This window comes from Zosterops lateralis (genome assembly GCF_965231275.1).
Source record: "Zosterops lateralis genome assembly, chromosome: Z".
Taxonomy (NCBI): domain Eukaryota; kingdom Metazoa; phylum Chordata; class Aves; order Passeriformes; family Zosteropidae; genus Zosterops; species Zosterops lateralis.
This window is the reverse complement of record NC_139800.1, coordinates 72,190,522-72,209,483: the sequence shown is the minus strand read 5'-3', so window position 1 is coordinate 72,209,483 and position 18,962 is coordinate 72,190,522. Positions and strand designations below refer to the sequence as shown.

The following is an 18,962-nucleotide window of genomic DNA, read 5'->3' as shown; positions in this document are numbered from 1 at the left end:
GTCCCAAACTCCTTCACTGATAGTGTTCCGGTGTTTCCAGGTGTGTTGGAGATACGGGAAATGAGTTTACCATTTCACCAAGATGAGTGGGAGTGTGGATCTGCTGGAGAGCAGGAGGGCTCTGCAGAGGGGTTTGGACAGGCTAGATCCATGGCACGAGGCCAGTGGGGTGAGGTACAGCCAGGGGAAGTGCTGGGTCCTGCCCTTGGGTCACAACAGCCCCTGCAGCTCCAGGCTGGGGGAAAGTGGCTGGAAAGCTGGAAAAGACTCTGGGGGTGCTGGTGACAGCAGCTGGACACCAGCCCAGGGGTGCCCAGGTGGCCAAGAAGGCCAATGGCCTCTGGGCTGTCCCAGCCATGATGTGGCAGCAGGAGCAGGGCAGTGACTGTCCCTGTGCTGGCACTGCTGAGGGACCACCTCCAATCCTGGGGGCTGCTCTGGGCCCCTCACAACAGGGAATTGCAGGTCTGGAGCGTGTCCAGAGAAGGGAACAAAGCTGAGGAAGGGTCTGAAACCCAGGAGCAGGTGAGGGAGCTGGGAAAGGGGCTCAGCCTGGAGAAAAGGAGGCTCAGGAGGGACCTTCTGGCTCTGCACAACTCCCTGACAGGAGGGGACAGCTGGGGGGGTCGGGCTCTGCTCCCAGGGAACAGGATGAGAGGAAACAGCCTCAAATGTGCCGGGAAGGTTTAGGTTGGACACAGAAAGGGTGTTAAGACATTGGAATGGGCTACCCATGGAGGTGGTAGAGTCACTGTTCCTGGAGGTGTTCAAGGAAAGGCTGGATGTGGCACTCAGTGCTCTGGCTTGGATGACAGAATAGTGATCAGTCACAGGTTGGACTTGATGATCCCAGACGTCTTTCCCAATCTACTTGATTCTTTTACATGTATTTATGAGGATCACAGAGCAAAATAACACCACCCACAATCACCTCCAAGTCAAGCCAAAAGACATCATTTTCCCTGTCTGTGCTGGGGCTGAGTCACAGAAACACATTTTTCTTTCCAAGCACAAAGCAGGACACCTTGTGTTTGAGGAGTGGAGGCTACATTACACTGCTGAAGAGGATGTCAGACCCTGGGGCCGACAAGGCATGCTCTAAAGAAAAAACACCTCATTTTCTTCCAAATAATGCAGGAGAATCCATTGCATCGCTTAACTGGGGGGTTAGAGGGGTATAATCTGCTCACTTCTCACCACTACAGAGGGATGGGGAGGAGAATAAGGGGAAAACAACCCATGAAACTCATGGGTTGATATAAGAACACTTCAGTAACTGAAAACAAAGTAAAATACTAACAATGGTGATAACAACAACAACAATAATAATAATAGAGAGAGCAAAGCCCAAAAGAAACTGGTGGACAGCACAGTTTGCTCACCACCCATAGATTGATGCCCATCCCACCGCCAGCAGTGATTAGCCCTCCCAGCCAACTCCTTCCCATTTATACACAGAGCATGATACTCTCTGAAACCCTTGGATTGTTCAGCTCACCTGCCCCAATGATTTCTTATGCACCTGTCCATTGGTACAGCATGAGAAACTCAAAAGTCCTTGATTTAGGGTATGCATTACATAGCAACAGCTAAAACACAGGCATGTTATCAACCTTTGTTCTCATACTGAATCCAAAATCACAGTAACAACACACCAGCTTCTGAGAAGAACATTAACTCAGTCCCAGCTGAAACCATGACAGTAAGGAAAATGTTTCCCAGGGAATAAGACACCAGATGTCTGGCCAGTCACAGAGGGACCCCTTTCTACGTGACACAAATGCATCTTGGCTTCCTTCCTAAAATAAAATAATAAATTATAACAAACAAATAAAACCAAACAAACAAAAAACCAAACCAACCAAACCAAAACAAAAATCCCAAACAAACAAACAAACAAACAAACAAACCACCACACCCCAAAAAATAACACCACCAAACCCCAACAGCTTGGCCTGGCTCCTGTCCTTACTGGTTGTTCCCTATTTAATCTTCTCTCCATTTCCATGCTTGTTCAGAAATCCTTCTTCCAGTGCAGCTGGAAAAGGTCGTTACCAACAAGCAACCAAGCCTGAATGCTGACAATGTGAGGGGGTTACAGGAGCCCAAAGAGCAAACACACAGATTTCTCAACAGAAAATGCTCCTGCTGCCCCAACCAGCTCCTGAGACACTGCTCTGGACAGTGGCAGTGAAAAAGAAGAGCTATGTCTGCTCAAGAAGAGAGGCCATACAGTTCAACAGCAACTCCTTGTGGAAGCTGCTTTAGTCAAGAGTTTTGACTTTTCTGACAGGAAGTGGATGGGTGAAAGGCGCTGTAATTATTTGCTTTATGTCAAAGAGAGCCACTTGGCTTATCCTGGTTTTGAAGTGGAAGGAACAGAAATGGCTGAGTTGAGGAAATACAATGCTACTAAGGAAGATTATCAGCTGGTGTAAATTGTCTGCTGGTGCCACTTTACCAAAACAGCTGACGTAGATCAGTGAACACAAGTGCCAGGCAGACTTTGATGTCCTTGCACATTGTTTCTCAAGTTCCCTGGTTCTGTTCTGTAATTCATGGCATGATAGAAACAGGTTAAGAGGAAGAAAGCCAGCCTGAGCAGCGAGGCTGCTGCCCCTGAGCTTCCTGATCAGCTGTGTGAACTCAGAGAATTCTGCTGGGGAGTAAAGGACGTCCCTGGGAGTCCACTGCACTGTGAAAAGCCAGTCCTTGGAAGGAAGGTGTCTGTGTTGTTACACATCTCATTCATCTGTGCAAAACACACAATTACCATGGGCAGTGCAAAGCAGAGCCTGGTTTTCTCTTGAGTTGACAGACTTCAGACTTCTAGAGAATTCTAAAGCAGCAAAGGATGCAAGCAGTTTAACACCAGCAATCATCATCTCCCAGGCTCTGCTTCAACAGGAAGGATACAACAACATCAGCTACTACTTTTTCATCTGGACAGCAGAGAAAGACTTACCTGTACTTCCAGGATCGTCCCCTGCCTGAATCACCAGTTTTGCCCACCTTCTGTGTCTGAGGTTAAAAGAGCAGCATAGTGGAACAGACACAGGACCTTCTGTGAGAATGTTGTTCCTGGACAGGTGAAAAGCATCAGCATCTCCCTCAGACCCTCCCTGCCCTGTGCATCCAGGCATTGTCCATCCCATGATTGTTCTGCAGCCTCAGTTTGGCCCAGACACACTCTTTTTGGAAGAGCTGCATTTACCCTTTTGTTGCAAACAATCACTTTTTTTTTTTTTTTTTCAAGTGTTCAAGATGCTGCTGTTTTCTCTCATTTCCAGCGGCAATTCACCATCACTCCTAGTGTGAGCTCCAGTGTCTGATTCCAGAAATAGATTCCAGAAATTTCTTAAGCTCATACACAAATGATAATTCCAATCTTCTGCTTGTAAAAGCAGAAAGTTGTGGAATACTACGGAATCGTGGGAAATAGGAACTCCCTCCAGTGGGAAGATAGGATTAACTACAGCCAGTCCTTAACTACAGTCAGCCTTGGTTGGCATTTGCCTGATGTGTTCTTCAGAGACCCCCAAAGCCACAGGTTTTACACATTTCCACATGTTAAATACTCCAGTTTCTATGCAGGTGGATCAATTTGCATTCCTCACATTTACTTCTATTTCCTACCACCCACAGAAAGGGAGCACACACATCCCTTCCTTTTCTTGTAACCATCTTTTATGGCTTTTGAAAACAGCCTTTTATAGTCCCTTCTCTTCAGGCAACACTATTTCTTCAGTCTTTCCTTGCAGTTATTCTGGAGCTTTGAACACTTTTCTGTCTTTTAACAGCTGCACAAAAATAACGTGAAAAACTTTGCTACAGGGAAGCCAAGGGGCTTTGCAAGTGGTTGCTTAAGACCATTAGGGGAATTCAGGAATTACCCTCCTCCTCAGAGCACTTCCAAAATGAAGGCAGTTAGTAAGGTAGGGAGGTAACACAGAATTAAGAATCCATTTCAGATGAGGCAGTTCAGGAGAGCCTAAGAGGAAGCACACCTCAATCTGGCTGTTTCTGTGTCATTCTGTGGGAATGACAAGGCTTCAGCCTCATGGTGTGCCTTCAAAGAGCAGCAGTTCCACGATGTTGACACCATTTCTGGGCACCCAATAAGGCCTGTATCCAAGCAGGAAATCTGTGGCCAGAGCACTGCACTGCACAGAGAGTGACAGGAGATGTGCAATGTGCAATCTGTTTGCACAACTGAAGGAGCCTTTCTCCTACATGTGGGCATCTGCTTTATTCTGAGTATCTTCATTGTATCCAAGTATCTATATTAAAAAATAAATGCTCAAAGACAGGCAGCCAATAAGCAGTGTAAGTTACATCTCAGGATCTTCCTCTGTGTATTATGTCACGGTAACTGCAATGAAGTGTGTGTTAAATGCTGCCCAAGATGACAAAACAAAGGATGAAACAGCATCTCGAGTTGCAAATTAGACTCTCCTTTTAATCAGTGTTAAATACACACTTGTATCTTCTGAAGAGAAAACATTTTAACCTGAAGAATACCTTACAGATATAATCAACTATTCAAGACATCCTCTCTTTCAGGGACATGCATTTTTTTTCATTAGTCTTTTCATCTACAAAGTCAAAAATTTGACAGACTATAATTTTCTGCGAGGATCTTTTCTTTCACTCTTAAACATTTATCACATCTGAGAAACTCACAGCCTTACTGCATGTTATTACATCAAGAAGCTCAACAACAGAGTTACAAATATGAGAATCACAAGGACATTCACTTTTTTCCCCCATTTTAAGGAAAAACTACAAAAAAATTCTACCTGAGAAATTATCCCTTATGATGTCATGGTTACTTTAGCAAGTGAATGGTGTTAGCAGGATTTTATATCTCTCTTCTTAACCTGGCAGAGTAAACAAAGTTACCATCCAATTCAGGAGCCAGCCTGACAAGTTGTTGCCAGAAGCTGAATAATTTACTCCAGTTTTTCAGCGGCAGGAGAAACTGAAACTGAGAGGATTGGCAGGATTGCTGCTGCAAATTTGATGGAACAGTTGGTATTTGTATACATTTCTCCTTTCCCTTAGAGAGAAGCCTCTGTTCTGTGAAACAGAAAATTATGAATAACTCTCATTTCTATCTATTTGGAGGAATGCAGGGATAGCTGTAATTTCCTAAAATCCAGTCAAACCTTTTACAGGGAGAACAACAAGGAGTGGAACATTAAAACCGGAATTTTATTTCTTTTCATGGGGAAGCCATCCCAGCAGCATGCACCTTCACATTCTTAAAGAAAAGAACAAATTGAAAAATCTCCAGTGTGAATAGTTTCTCCTTCCATTGTTACACCATTACCATATACCTCCTAGATGTAAAGCAGGTGGTCACACAGGTTCTGTGACAGAAACATTCCACTCCCAAGAGCACCCTGATGCTCATAGTGGGATGAACCAGTCTCAAATCAAGCACATTTGAGGTACTCATAACTCTGGTATTTTGAAGTTAAACAGTCACACAATCTCCTTCGGAAAAAAAGAGGAACTTCTCTGAGATTTTCCCATCCTAACCTTCTCTCAAGCTTGAGAACTGAACAGTGAAGGTTTTGATGATCTCAGGAAATGTCAAAACCACCTGGCCACCATTTACATTTAAACAGTCAACTGCCCATAAATCCATTGCAGTCCTCTCTACTCCTTTTGTGCAGCTTTTCTTTCAGCTTCCCTTCCCTCCAGTTGCTCTTCATCTTCTCTCCTTTAACCACTTGGAAAAAGCACGATGAAGGTGAAGAAAATACCTGTTAAGCAAAGGGAAGGAAATGCCTCCTAAAGAAACACATGGAGTGTTACAAAGGGAATGGATGTCGATGCCTTTGGGCACTGGAAAATCACAGACTGAGAATTCTGGGGACAGGCTGTGTCAGCAGCCAGGGCTCAGTAGATTTGGATGACATTGTCCCACTCATCAATAGGCCAGACTCCATTGTCCTGCACGTTGAAGGGGGAGCTCTTCCAGTCCCACGTCTTCACAGGCACCTTCCACTCTGGGCCGTAGTTGGCCTCCACGTACTGCAGGGTTTCACAGGGCACGTGGACCTTCAGCTCCACAAACTCAGTCCAGCACAGAGTAAACTTAGGAAAGAGATACCTGTGCCAGAACAAAAGGGGATGGTCACTGGCAGAAGGCTAGAATGTGCCTCTAAGTAAGTTCAAGGAGAAAGCAAGCAACTGTTTGTGCAAATAATGTAATAATGTAATAAATGTAATATAGCAAGTGGCTATATTACATTTTTTTTAATACTGTATTTTCCCTTACTCACTGGACAAGGGTGTTATCAACAGTAACTGGTGAACATTTGCTTCATGTGCTTAGGAAGGAGCATTCTTAATTCTTGCATATACTTACATCATTTTTCCACCTATAGGTTAGTCCCTGCCTCTGCTTTGCTTACAAACAGGATTCAATAGTTACCCCTTATAGAAACATGAGGGTGATATGTGCTCACAGCAGTGGCAGTTTCACTCTTACAGCAATGGTAAATTTCACAGTTGGACCAGAATGACATCCTGTAGAAGTGTGAGAGTCGAGGTGTTAAACAATACCAAAGTCTACCCACTATTCCTGCAGAGGATCACTCTCACTTCTGAAGTTCTGAAGACTTACACACACACAAAAAAAAAAAAAAAAATTAAAAATTGATCCTAAAATTCCTCTTCACAGGTTAAAATGAAACCATAAGCACTTTGTCTTTTTAAGAAAAAGGTTTGTACATTTGTATGATGAACAAAAACTGCCCCCTCCATCTTCTTCCAAGCATGAAGTTAATTTTATTTCTAAGCTCTCAGCAAACAATATGAGAAAATAAAACAATTTTACTTTGTGTCTTAAATAGAATGAAAGAACAAAGTGATCAAGCATTTTTGGATACATATCCAGACACTGCTGATTCAACTAAACTCTTATCCAAGGTCCTCTTTGTTAAAAACCTACAGAATTAACTCACTTTAAGGATTAAAGCAAACAGTGTGGATTTGATTCCCAGACTCAGTTCTTGTAAATACTCATTTTCTGCTGGAGAATGCAACTGTCCAGTATTAAATTTGCAAACAAACAAGAAGCCTCAGTTTCTGCAACTCCAAGACAGTATCAGGAGGAGGCACATGCTTGTGTCAGGAATGCTGAGGAAGTGTTTGTGCACCATGGAAATGCAAACCACACAGCCAGACTGTGAGGGTTAGAAACCAGCTCTCCAAGGAAACAGAGGCTAAAAATGACTATGAGAAATATTTAAGGGACTCAATGAGAAATGCTTTAATTCTCTACCCGCTAATTTAGATGTATAGAAAGTATGCCTGTGCAAATATTTAGCTTTATGAAGAAAACACCTTCTACCTTTTAGTTTTAATCTTAGAACTTCTACCCTTCTCTGTGATGAGCTAGTAGCAATCAACATCTCTCCTGACACTGTAATTCCTTTAAAATTGCTGGAGGGGATTTAGGATTCAGCATGAGCAAACAATCACTCCTCTTCTGACCGACCTCCTCACTTTTGCCCTCCTCCAAAATTCCGACAGGGCTGGATACTAAGCAAAATTGAGGGTCATTCTGGTGTTGCAAGTATTCAGATTAAGCATGCCAAGTGCTCTCACATCTCACAGTAACAAAAGCTGGATCTCTTTTCTTTTTTTGAGGATGTATTTGGAATAACATGTCTGGAATTACTTGGCTAAGGATCCTGAACAGCTACAGTTCTGACATGGCTCAGGGCCTTTATGGTTGTAAACAAGCACTTTTCCTGATCCTTTTCTGTGTGTACTAAACTAAGAAATACCAGCTCAGAATTAGAACCTTGGCTTCCTTATGATGCTGTGACTAAGCAAAGTTATTACTGACTAGAAAGCTACATTTGGAACTTTTAATAAGCTACCACCACAAGGAAGTACAAGGCTACAAGAAAAGGAAAGAGCTTTGTGGAAGATGAACTTCCAAAAGAGCTGTAATATCCAAGGATACAGAAGCTGGAGTGCAGCACAGGGTCACATCTACCTCCTATTCTCATGCCTTGGACCAGTCATTATCAAAAAAAAAACCAGAGAAAAAATCCCTCTCAACTATCCAAGGTTTGATAGAATTTTGAAGGAGCAGTGTCAACTCTATTGGCATGGAAACAGCTCCTGCAATTTAAATGTAATAGGAGCACAAAGGAAGGGAATTTATTGGTCACTTGCTTTTCAGAATGCACCACAGATGAAAACTGGAACTGCTGCTGTATTCTAAAAGAAAATACTTTGCTACATAGCACATTTTCTGTGGAAATATTTCAAAAAGTCTTTCTTTATTCTATTTCTAAATGTGCTTTTTGAAGCTGGTTATCAAAATATTTTTCCCAGTCTTTATTTTTCACTTCAGAACAAAGATAACTAAAACAAGGATTTGGACATTATCTCTAACTGGATGACAGTGCTCACTAAATTCCCATTAGCTAAATGCAAACAAATACATTTCCAGCAAAATATTAAAGAGAATGAAATCCTATAAAATCTACAAGGTTTTCAACTAGTCTGCAGCTATCTCCTTCTGAGTGAAGGTATTTGACTGAAAGAAATAAATCTAATTATCAAAACATATATCCAGTTTGCTGAGTTGATTGGGAAGCTTGTTTGCTGATTTAATACTGAAAGGTGTGAAACAGGAAACACAGGATCCTATTCAAAATCCCATTTTCAGAACATGAACAGTAAGGCCTGCAGGAATTGTCTGTATTGCTGTCATAACAATACAGTCAACCCACTACTCCAAATTACTACCTCAAAATCCCAAATTGTGAGCTTTTCTGTGCAAGGAGAGTTGAGGCTTTTTGCCATAATATTTCCTAATCAAGACAGATGCCTAAGGAATAATCTTCTACTACAAAATTAGACTCTGCAATAAACACTGTTTTAGAGACTTTTTCTCATCTTGGGTATTTATGTAACTGGGAGCCTTTCACAGTCAGATAAGATCTGCTTGATACATGATGATATGCCAGCCCTGCTTTTGATTTCACAAGAGATCTGACATTTACTCTCTAGTAAGGCACAGCACTGTTCTCTCTCTGCTTCACTGGTCTCAAAGTGTAGAATCTCTTCTGATTCACCTCTGACATCCACATTTCCACAAGGAACACTGACTTTGCCAGGCAACAGCACACAAAATGCCATCAGTAAACACCAGCTTGTTCAATTACTTTCCTACCAGTGGTAAAAACCCAGTTCTTACTTAAATTTCTTGCCCGATTTGGCCTGAGTTCCACCATTCCATATGTGGTCATCCTCTTCATAGAAGAAAAAAATATCAAGTTTCACATCACCTTCTCCCTGAAAAGAGAGTTCTAAGCTGTCTTCCACCTGTAAGAGATAAATACACATTGTCTATACATAAAAAACACAAAGCAACTCATGTTAGCAATAAACAAAATATTTTTCATCAGATATACAGGGTGACTTCTATTCTAACTGAAGAAAACATGGTAACTCTACAATATTTTTAAACTTTAATTAAACACTTCTGTAACTGAAGTCAAAATTACAAATCTACAGAAACACACACATGAAGTAAAATGTTAATTTGCTATGTACCTTGCCAAATTTGTGCTTCAATGGCAATCCTGCATTCTGAAAAGCTGGAATGATATCTGCTTTGTAGTCCCTTATAAAGATTCCCAAATCCACATCTTTGCTGTGAGGAATGACATTGCACTGCCTATACCAGCCTGAGGGGGGAAAAAATAAAACAGAAAAATCCCAAACCAGTTAATTCAGGAACATGCATTCAACAGAACTAAAGCAACACAAAAATGAGCTGTCCTAAGATCATCAGGCAAAAACCTTTGACTGAGGCCATAAACAAGACTTCAGCCTTTCTTTAGTATGGGATGAACCATGTCGAAGGAAAAAAGTAATATTTGCACTTATAGTCATCTCTCTCCCTTCAGAAAGCCAAGAATGCAAGAAGAAACAAAGATAAAATATTTTCAATTTCCTAATTCAAATGCATTTATATATATAAAAAAAAATTAAATTTTTTTATGTGGGCCCAAATCTAATCAGCAATTAACAGCTACAGGGCCACAGCTGTGCTTCTGATTTGCAACTATTGTTTTATACTGCATCCAAGATGTTAATCATCTTTCAATCATGACTGCAAAGCAGAAAGACATGAAGTGGGACATCCTTTTGTCTGTTTCATTAAAGCATCTTTTAGTAACTGTTCATTCAGAAAATTATATTCCCTAGGACTAAATAAATACAAGGCAAATGTGCACACATGAGTTTTCACAAAGTGTTTCAGTAACAAAAAAATCTTCACCAGTGATGACACTTCTACCTTCAGCAGAACTGAAAACTTGCACTACCTACCCTAATGGACTATCATTTTATTAAAAGTTTGTTTTGAAAGAAAATAAATTAATATAAACTGTATTTTAGAAGTCAGTGACAAGCATCTAATTGCATGGGAAGAAAAACAGGGTTAGAGTGTACTTGGACAGCAGAAATATGTGCTCATCACTGCGATTTCCAACTGGCACTTCAGTGAATTCCAAGTCACACAAATTAGGGAACTGTTGATTACTTCCTAGCAGGAACGAACACAACACAGGTTGCTAACAACACTCAATGCACCACTGAAAATTTGCCCAGCATCTCTGTAGCTCAGGTTTCTACAGAAAAAGTGTTTTTTCAGAAGCCAGAAGGCCTATTGCAATACAGTTATTACCTTCCAACCCAGTGTGTTTGGCTTCTGCTGACATCACATGAAATGGAGAACGAAGTGTTTAAAGTTTCAGGTGAATTTAAAAATGCAACACAACACAATTTTTTACCAAGACACGTTCCACTGCTCAGCCAGAACTTCACTCCCAAGTTATTCAGTGTCAGGGCAGCCAGATGAAGCAAGGATTTTGCCTTTTTCCTGAATTCCACTGCGTCAGGAGAGGCATCATCAGGATACAGCTGGAAGGCAAGAGAAAGCAAGTTACTGTCAGAGAGCAAATTTGTCCCTTCATTTTTTCAGTGCCCTAGGGAAAAATCACCTTAAAAAATTTACTTAACTAATACCTGGGCTAATATCTGGTTTTACATATACAGTCCATTTTCAGAACACGCACTGGGAAGACAAGTTGAAATTAAAACTGAATCATCAACCTTTGTTTTTTCCTAATCATCAGAATGAAAATTCACAGTAGACTAGAATAAGAAAATATGTATTAGACACTGATTCTCCGTACTTGGCAGCAACATGGGTGAGCCCTTGTTCTGGACAGGCTGAAGTCCATTCCCGGAATCCAAGGGGAACAGGGGACAGAATCAAGAATTTTCCAACCTCCAGAAATCCGTGATTAATTTATTTGGCGCCACCAAGTGTCAGAATTGAGTGTTGAGTTTTAAGGAGAACTGCCAAGGAGAAACAGCGTGAACACGCCAATCTTCCAGACAGAACCTTGGCAAGGTCTGCCGTCCATGCAAAGCCAAAACCAACACGGGAGGCTGGGCAAACATTACCAGTTCTAACAAAGGAACAACCACTCGGCTTTGTGATGGATTTCTTCAAGAGCTCTTGGGCAACAAGCAGCTGAAATTAACTTTTCAAAACAGGTGCCAGCTGCTTGTCTCAGTAAAAAAAAGCTCCAGCAAAATTTGATAAACATTTAGGGGCACATTTTCTCTGCCTGTGCTGATTTCTGCCTGGAGGCAGAAGCAGATTATATTTTTCTGTGTTCCAGAGGTGAAGGGACAACACATGGATGCCCTTGTGACCCTCCTGCTACCCAAATAAGGATCTACAGCCCACTGGAGTGAGTAGGAGTGGTCCTCTCTTTCCCCACCACCTGAATGACTGAAGACTCGAGCCTCCAGTGTCCTTTTTCCCCCTCCCATGAACTCAGAGATAGCTCAGATTCAGTGGCCTGACTCTGAGTTCGCAGTCTTAACTGTGAACTCTTGATCACTTTATCCACCGTGTCATTTCCAAGCTAGGACAAAACACCCCCCACACTGCAGCAGAGACTTTTCTATCTGCTAAATCAAGCAGCAAAATTCTAAAAATTATGCTCTGAATAGTGGTGAAAACATTAGCTTACACAATTGGAAAAGCAGTTTAATCAGTCACTTTGGAATGTGACCATTGCAAATAAACCAAATAAGAAACATGTAACTGCAGGACATTGTTCAAAAAACATAAAATTAAACACTTCTCAAAACTTTGAGGGCTGCCATAAGGAAGGTTTTCAGCCATGAAGATGCACAAGATCTTAGTTTTATTTACGTGAGATCCATTTAGCAGTAACGGTGTGTAAGAACTATGGATGTGTTGGTTCCCTCTTGGAAAAATGTGCTCACAAGTGAAAAAACAAAAAGGCATGATCTTCAGGTAAAATTTTGATTTCATTACCACTTAGTAAGCTCTGTGGAATGAGAATCAAGGGTTGTATTTAGCCTGGTTCATGTGAACAGTCCCATTTAGGTAAAAAAGACAGTGGACTGTTGTTAGGTTTGGGTCAGTCAGTGAAAACACACATTTCATCTCAGAGACACCACCTGGTTACCACTAACCTGAAAGAAAGCCCGAGCTTCTCTGTACCTACATTCAAGAAATCTAGAGTGGGACATCTCCTCTAGAAAACTGGACGGATTTTTTGGAATTTGAACTTTTAAGTCATCAATGGAAACAAGTAGAAGTTCTGGCCTGCATGGAAAGGAAGACAATATATTACCCTATTTAACTCCTTTACAAACCACATGGCATTTTTTCATTTAACTCAGGTTATAAACGTTTTGCACACTACTGGTAGCGATGCCTCTGTCCAAATATAGCCAAAACAAATTATAAATTAAAAAAGCAACAAGATCATCACCAAATTCCCCACGCATTTCAAAACTTTGTTTAAAAAGAAATCCTACACCTCCAAACCCCAAGTTAGTTTATCAGATCACTGATTCCTTTACTGACTCATGACTTGAATTTGTTCAGAGATGTTGTTCAGTGCATTTTAAAATTCAGGCTATTTGGTTGTCTAAGTATGGGATGCACTTAAGAATCAAATATACTCTGTATTTTGAGGCTATTTGCTTTTAAAAATTAAGAACCTTTATAATGATTGAAGTGGGATTATTTAACAGCTTACACAGTTTACTTCAAACATTTAGGCATATAACTCATACAAATTACATGTTTTAAAAGGATGAAAGAATGGGGTCAAATTAAAGGAAAAAGTTCAGCTTTATTTTGACATGTGAAGTGTCTCAATATTTTTCTAATTTTCTCAGAAATTATGTTCTCAAAGCCTGCACTTTGGGGTCTGAATCATACCCAAGCTGAATTTTAGAACCTGACTACAAGAAAGAGAGAAGTTTTACACACAGAGGAAGTAATTTTGGGAATGCCATGATGGCTTTCTCCTTCCCCTATTATGAACTTACTTTTCATATGCCCCAGGGTAGCGACCGAAGTGGAGTTTCCGGAAAGGCACAAACTTTCTGTCCATGTGTTGCCTGAGTCTCAGGGGCCCGTGCCAGAGGAAATTGCCACTCCTCTCATAGAAGACCACCAGGTGAATGGCATGGGATGCCAGTTTGAATATGTAGTGCAAGGGAATTTCCATCCCAGACAGGTCATCCATTCCATCCAAGCGGGGGTCCTTGTTTATAATCTTTAGCCACTGGAACCCCATCTTCTCAGCAGTTCTAAAAAGGCCCACCTGAAAATGAGGAAGACAGGAGGCAGAGCAGGCTAAAGATTAGAGAAAACAAAAATGAAAGCTAAATGCTTATTATTAACTCCCACTATTCCCCATTTTCATTTTTTAATCAGACTTAAGCACAAATGAATTAAAAATCTCTAAGAGCTTGAAGACCAGCAGTCATAAGCAATTCCAACCACCTTCTTTCCTTGTTTTAAATTTTGTCCTTCAAACTATAAAATAAAACAACAAATAAATGTTGTAAGCCATGCTTGGATTAGGTTTGTTCCTTGCCATAGCATCCTACCCTGCACTCTCATACTATGCTCTAATACTCTTCTGCCAAATTTGGTGTTCCTAAGTCCTTCAATAACAACACCACTAATACAAAAATTATTACTTTAAAACCTTCTTTTGTGGGGCAAATAAAAACCTCACCAAATAATGAGCACTGCACTCAGGTAACAAATTTTCATATTTCCATCAACAAAAGAAATTAAATTCTGGCTGATTTAAAAAAAAAATTAACTAATCAGCATCTGAAGAGCCTTTCAATTTCCCTCCTTGAAATGTTCTGTAAAGCATATCAGCTTCTCCTCCAAATGATACAGAAATTATCACTGATATACAAAGCAACAGGAAATGTATTTATGTTAGTGTGCTGTTACACAACTTTACTCTTAGTTTCTTGAATTCCTTCACATCTATAGGTAAAACAACTGCCTGATCAGGCCCAGAGTGACACCCCTCTTCAGTTAAGTCCTGAGTTCTTCAGTGAAATAGCCACTGACCATTTCAGTGCCTCCTGCTTTTTCTAATTAAAAAAAAAAAAAAAAAAAAAAAAATCTGTTTGCCAGTGGTATCTTTAGTCTGTAGCAAATAACCTAATAAATATTTCCAGATTACACTAATTGATAAAATAATCTTGGATTTAATTTTGTCCTTCATCACATGCTACACCTCTATTTTTAACACAACCATTAAAAAATGTCCTAACATCACAGAGAAGCAGAGATACCAACACATTAAGCAAAATGGTATTAGGTATAAGGATGTGTTAAAAGGAATGTAAACCAGCAGACTTTGATAATTATTTACAGACTTGTCACATCAATACCTGCATTTCCTTCTTGTTGAGTCCCCAAACTCCGGTTTTATAGCAGCTGCACCTACATTACACGCTCAAGGTTCCCCTCATTTCTTTCTAACAGACCTTTCTTTCCTTTTGGCATAGATTCTGACTATCTGTGTTTTTTTTAGTATTGCAGACAGCCTCTAAAAAGTTTTAGTTATAAATTACTCCTAATGTATCCAGGCTAGTAAATGAGTAACATTTGCTTTAAAACAAAGTTTCCTCTGCCTACAATATTACCACCACATGAATTCAGATAGAAACACGAACGCATTAAGTGACAACATCAAAGAACAGCTGAATGCATTAAAATACACAAACGTGAACATGCACTTACTTCATGTTTCCATGTTTTGTCCAGCAGTGCAAAGGTAGTGAAGTCTCTTGGAGCACAGAAGTATTTGCATTCTGGGCTGGGGCCATCAGGAGAGCTTCTGATCTGTTCAATGTCTTTATCTACCAGTCCCAGAATTAACGGATCGATCAAATACACTGGAATATTGTGACCGGATGTTAATCCGAGGAACTTCCTAACCACGTGCTGTTTGACAGAGGACAGAAACACCATCTTTGCGTTAAAACTCTTTGACAGAAAGAAATCCCAACCCACTGAAAGAAGGAAATCTGATCTCCCAATGAGATAAGTGTACACTCTTCACTGAGTGTACACTTCACTTCCACAAACAGTTGTGAAACAGAGGGAGAAGGCAGGATTCAAGTGCCACAGAATCTGGATTCTGGTCTACCCATGGTGCTCAACATTGCACAAGGAGCTAAAAGCTGCAGCAGGAATGTTGTGTCTTATGCAAGGAGTTAGTAACGTGATTCAGTGGAGAATGTTAATCACTTTAAACCTCCATGGCACACAGAAACCATTTAGAGCAGCCACAGTCATCCTGCTACGTAAACCTAATCACCTCTAGCATTTAAATTTAATTATTTTAAAGCTCTGGCTTCAGAGATATGTGAAAACACGACACAGGATGTGGGTCAACAACAGAGTTTTGGCAGCAGCATTACCTGTGTGGTACAGGCAGAAGCAAGGCTACTCTCACAGTGATTTCAGCTCAAAGGTGAGCCATGTGCCCATATTACATCTGTGACTAAAACTGGCAGACAGACTGACAAACAGGAAAAAAAAATCTGTGCAAAAGTACCTAATTCCCCCTTCCCCATCCCATCACTTCTCCAGGAAAACAGATGCTTTCAGTTGAAATTTAAATAAGTTTAAAAAAACCAACCAATAAAACCAAAAAAATCTATAAATAATGGTAGAAAGACATGGCCTTGATGTTAAGTCATCAAGAGAAATATGTTCAAATTTAGTATTTTGGACTAAAAATTTAGTATTCTGGACACTGGAGGGACTCTGAGGAAAGCCTGAAATGCAGTAGGTGGCAGGATCACGGAGCATCCTTTATCACCAATGATCTCAGAGGAGCAAGTTAAACCTTTAGGAAAGCTCTGCCCACAGACTGGAAGCCTCCTGCGACTGCGACACCTCAGACCTGGTAGGCAGCTCCCATGGGTGTCACCTCCAAGAATAGCAAGGCATTCCTGGCACAAGCAAGCAGTCCACAGAGCAGTTGGTTTGGATTTTTTCCAGGGACGCATCTTAACCAGAGCACCTTCCCTCTTGCTCAGCAGAAACCAGGCCTTTAAATGGCCATTCTGCTAATTAGCAACGTTATCATGTTGCATCCAAGCCGAACAGCAGCCAGCTCCCAGCACATCTTTCTCCTTAACCATCTGTGCTGCTTTTCCACTGGGAGATCAGTTAACAAAAAGTCTTCTGTAAAGCTGTTTCCAAACAAATCCTAACTACAAATAAGATAGGGGACCTTCTGATTCCCCAGGGTGGGCATTTTGGTTGTATTCAGTCTTGCAAGCCTGAAGCAAGACACAACAGATATCCCATTTCAAGCACCCAGCAGCACTCCCAGCACTGGTCCTGAGGGCTGGAAAGCAGCAGCTGGTGAATGCAGAAATGTGACATTTTCCTGCTTGTGAGTAGCTTTACAACCCAGCACAGGCAGGTAACAGAACAGTGACCAGCAGGTTAAACACCTGGGGTGGGCAAAGAAGGATTGTGTGACCCAGGACCTTTTCAGACCAACAAAGAAGCTGCATTGCAAAGCAGCCAATCTGTTCAACACTCAGCCTGAAAGGACTCGAAGCTCTGGATCAACATTTCTGTATGGGACAGAACAAGTGTTGCTTCCTGAAACATTAACAACACGTCTAAGTGCAACAGTGGCAAGGGCTGTGAAGCTGTAACTGTCTCTCAATTTTACTTTACATTGATGCTTTGATACTCTTTTTATGGAGCAAAGTTACAAAGTGTATCTCTTCATCCTTCCTAGCAGAAAGAACCCAATGAAGAGTGAGGAGAACTGGACCCAGAATTTGCAGTTCCAAGTGAGTTCTGAGACTGGTGAAAGAGCTGCACGAACCAATGGCACTGTACATACCCATCTAGTGCTGTCTTGGCCTGACTGGCTTCCTCTGACTTTGGAAAAAGCTGCTCCATTCTGTCAAAAAACAAAGCAAAAAGAAGGGGAGAGTGAGGGAGAAAAGATAAAAAACCCCCAAAGTTTCAGTTAAATCCTTGCTTTTTTAACATGACCTTCAGGGGCATTTATCTACTTTATGGGTATGGCTGGGGTTATGCCTCTTGTCACTCAGCTACAGCACTTAATGTAAAATCACAAACAATTGCTGTAGCTTAAGTATATTTAGAAGGACAACCCAAGCCTCAGGGACCTCCAGACATGCAAGGATTGAGTGGTGAGGCCTCGGGTTTCCAAGCCAGTGTGCCAGCAAATGTAAAACGGGGGGATGACAAACCCTGTCAGGCAAACACCACACGGGCAGAGGCAGCGGGGCTGTGCCTCAGCCTGTCCAGGTGGAATCCTAGACAATTCTATTTTAAAGACAGCATATTTTATGTGGGAAGTCAAGGCAGCTCGTGGCTCAGCTTTTGGCTTTTCGAAAGCACAAGGAATTTCTCAGCTGTTGCTTAAAAATCAGAAACGGTGAGAAAAAAAGTTAAAGGTTGCAGCACCACCTGCCACTGACACTGCCAGGGCTTAATAAGGAAAGAAAAGCCAAAGACCAAGTCGGGGCACTTTGAAACCTATACGGCTCTTCTGTCAAAATAAAGGGAGTTCCTTTGTTGAATCGGAGTTGCAAGTATGAAGCCACCAAAGGATTTAATTTACAGTAACATTCACTTATTTTGCTGTTGCAGAAAACCTCTCGCCTGGACATTCCAGATCAGGCATAAAAAGAGGTACCAACAGCATTCCAGGTATAAAAGGAGGATTTGAACTGTAACATCCAGCACATTGGGAGCGCTGAGTCACAAAGCCCTAAGACGGCTGCAGAAAAAGTTGGGATTTCTTTCGGCCACACCAGCGTTGGAAAACCTGCACCCAGCAGATGTTGCCTCCCTTCAGCAGAGCCCTCAGACCGCGTTCGGTTCGATGTCGGCAGCAACGAAAGTACCAAGAGGCGAGAGCTGAGGGTTAAAAGCCTCGGCTCAAAGCTGACCGGGGACATCATTCCCTGCGGGAGGAGTCGGACGGCCCTGGCTGACACAGTGACTTGGATACCAGCCTGGGAACCCAAACCCGACTGCACCCCACCGCAGGACACCACCCTCGGCTCCGTGCCCGCCCCAGCCCGCCCTGCCGGCGCTCCCAGCCGCTCCAGGGAATTCCGGGGGCGGGATCACCGCCCGCCCCTCACGGCGCTCCGCAGGGAAACGCGGCCGGGCAGCGCTCCCCCCGCTCACCTTCTGCGACAGGTAGAACTTGTAATAGCACAGCTGGAAGAGCAGGAAAACCAGGCTGGTGAGCGACAGGAGAGCCAGGACCACGTTCCTGTTGATTTTCTGCATCAGCCCCGGGGCGCTCCGGGAGCTCTGCCCGGCCGCCCTCACCGCGCTGCGGCTTCAGGCCGGAAAGCGCCGCCGCAAAGCGCCGCCCGCTGCCGTAAAAGTTCCCCCCCCGGTGTCGTAAACCGCCCTCACGGGGGTCTCGCCTCCTTCCCCCCCACCCCGAACCCCCCAAATCCCCCCAAAAAACCAGGCGGGGCTCAAACGACACAGCGAGACACACACACAGAGGCTTGCAGAA

General features: G+C 42.2%; 1 protein-coding gene across 1 annotated transcript; it reads right to left on the bottom strand.

Annotated features, from left to right (window-relative positions):
• Window positions 1-4,458: 4,458 nt before the first annotated feature.
• FKTN (fukutin) lies at window positions 4,459-18,777 on the bottom strand. The gene is made up of 9 exons (XM_083884181.1): window positions 18,620-18,777; window positions 17,295-17,354; window positions 15,161-15,364; window positions 13,432-13,709; window positions 12,565-12,697; window positions 10,836-10,965; window positions 9,592-9,725; window positions 9,233-9,360; window positions 4,459-6,121 (listed from the first exon to the last, which is right to left on the bottom strand). The coding sequence occupies exons 1-9, from the start codon at window positions 18,722-18,724 to the stop codon at window positions 5,908-5,910; spliced, it is 1,386 nt and encodes a 461-aa protein (XP_083740307.1). The 5' UTR covers window positions 18,725-18,777; the 3' UTR covers window positions 4,459-5,907.
• Between the last annotated feature and the right edge of the window lie 185 nt (window positions 18,778-18,962).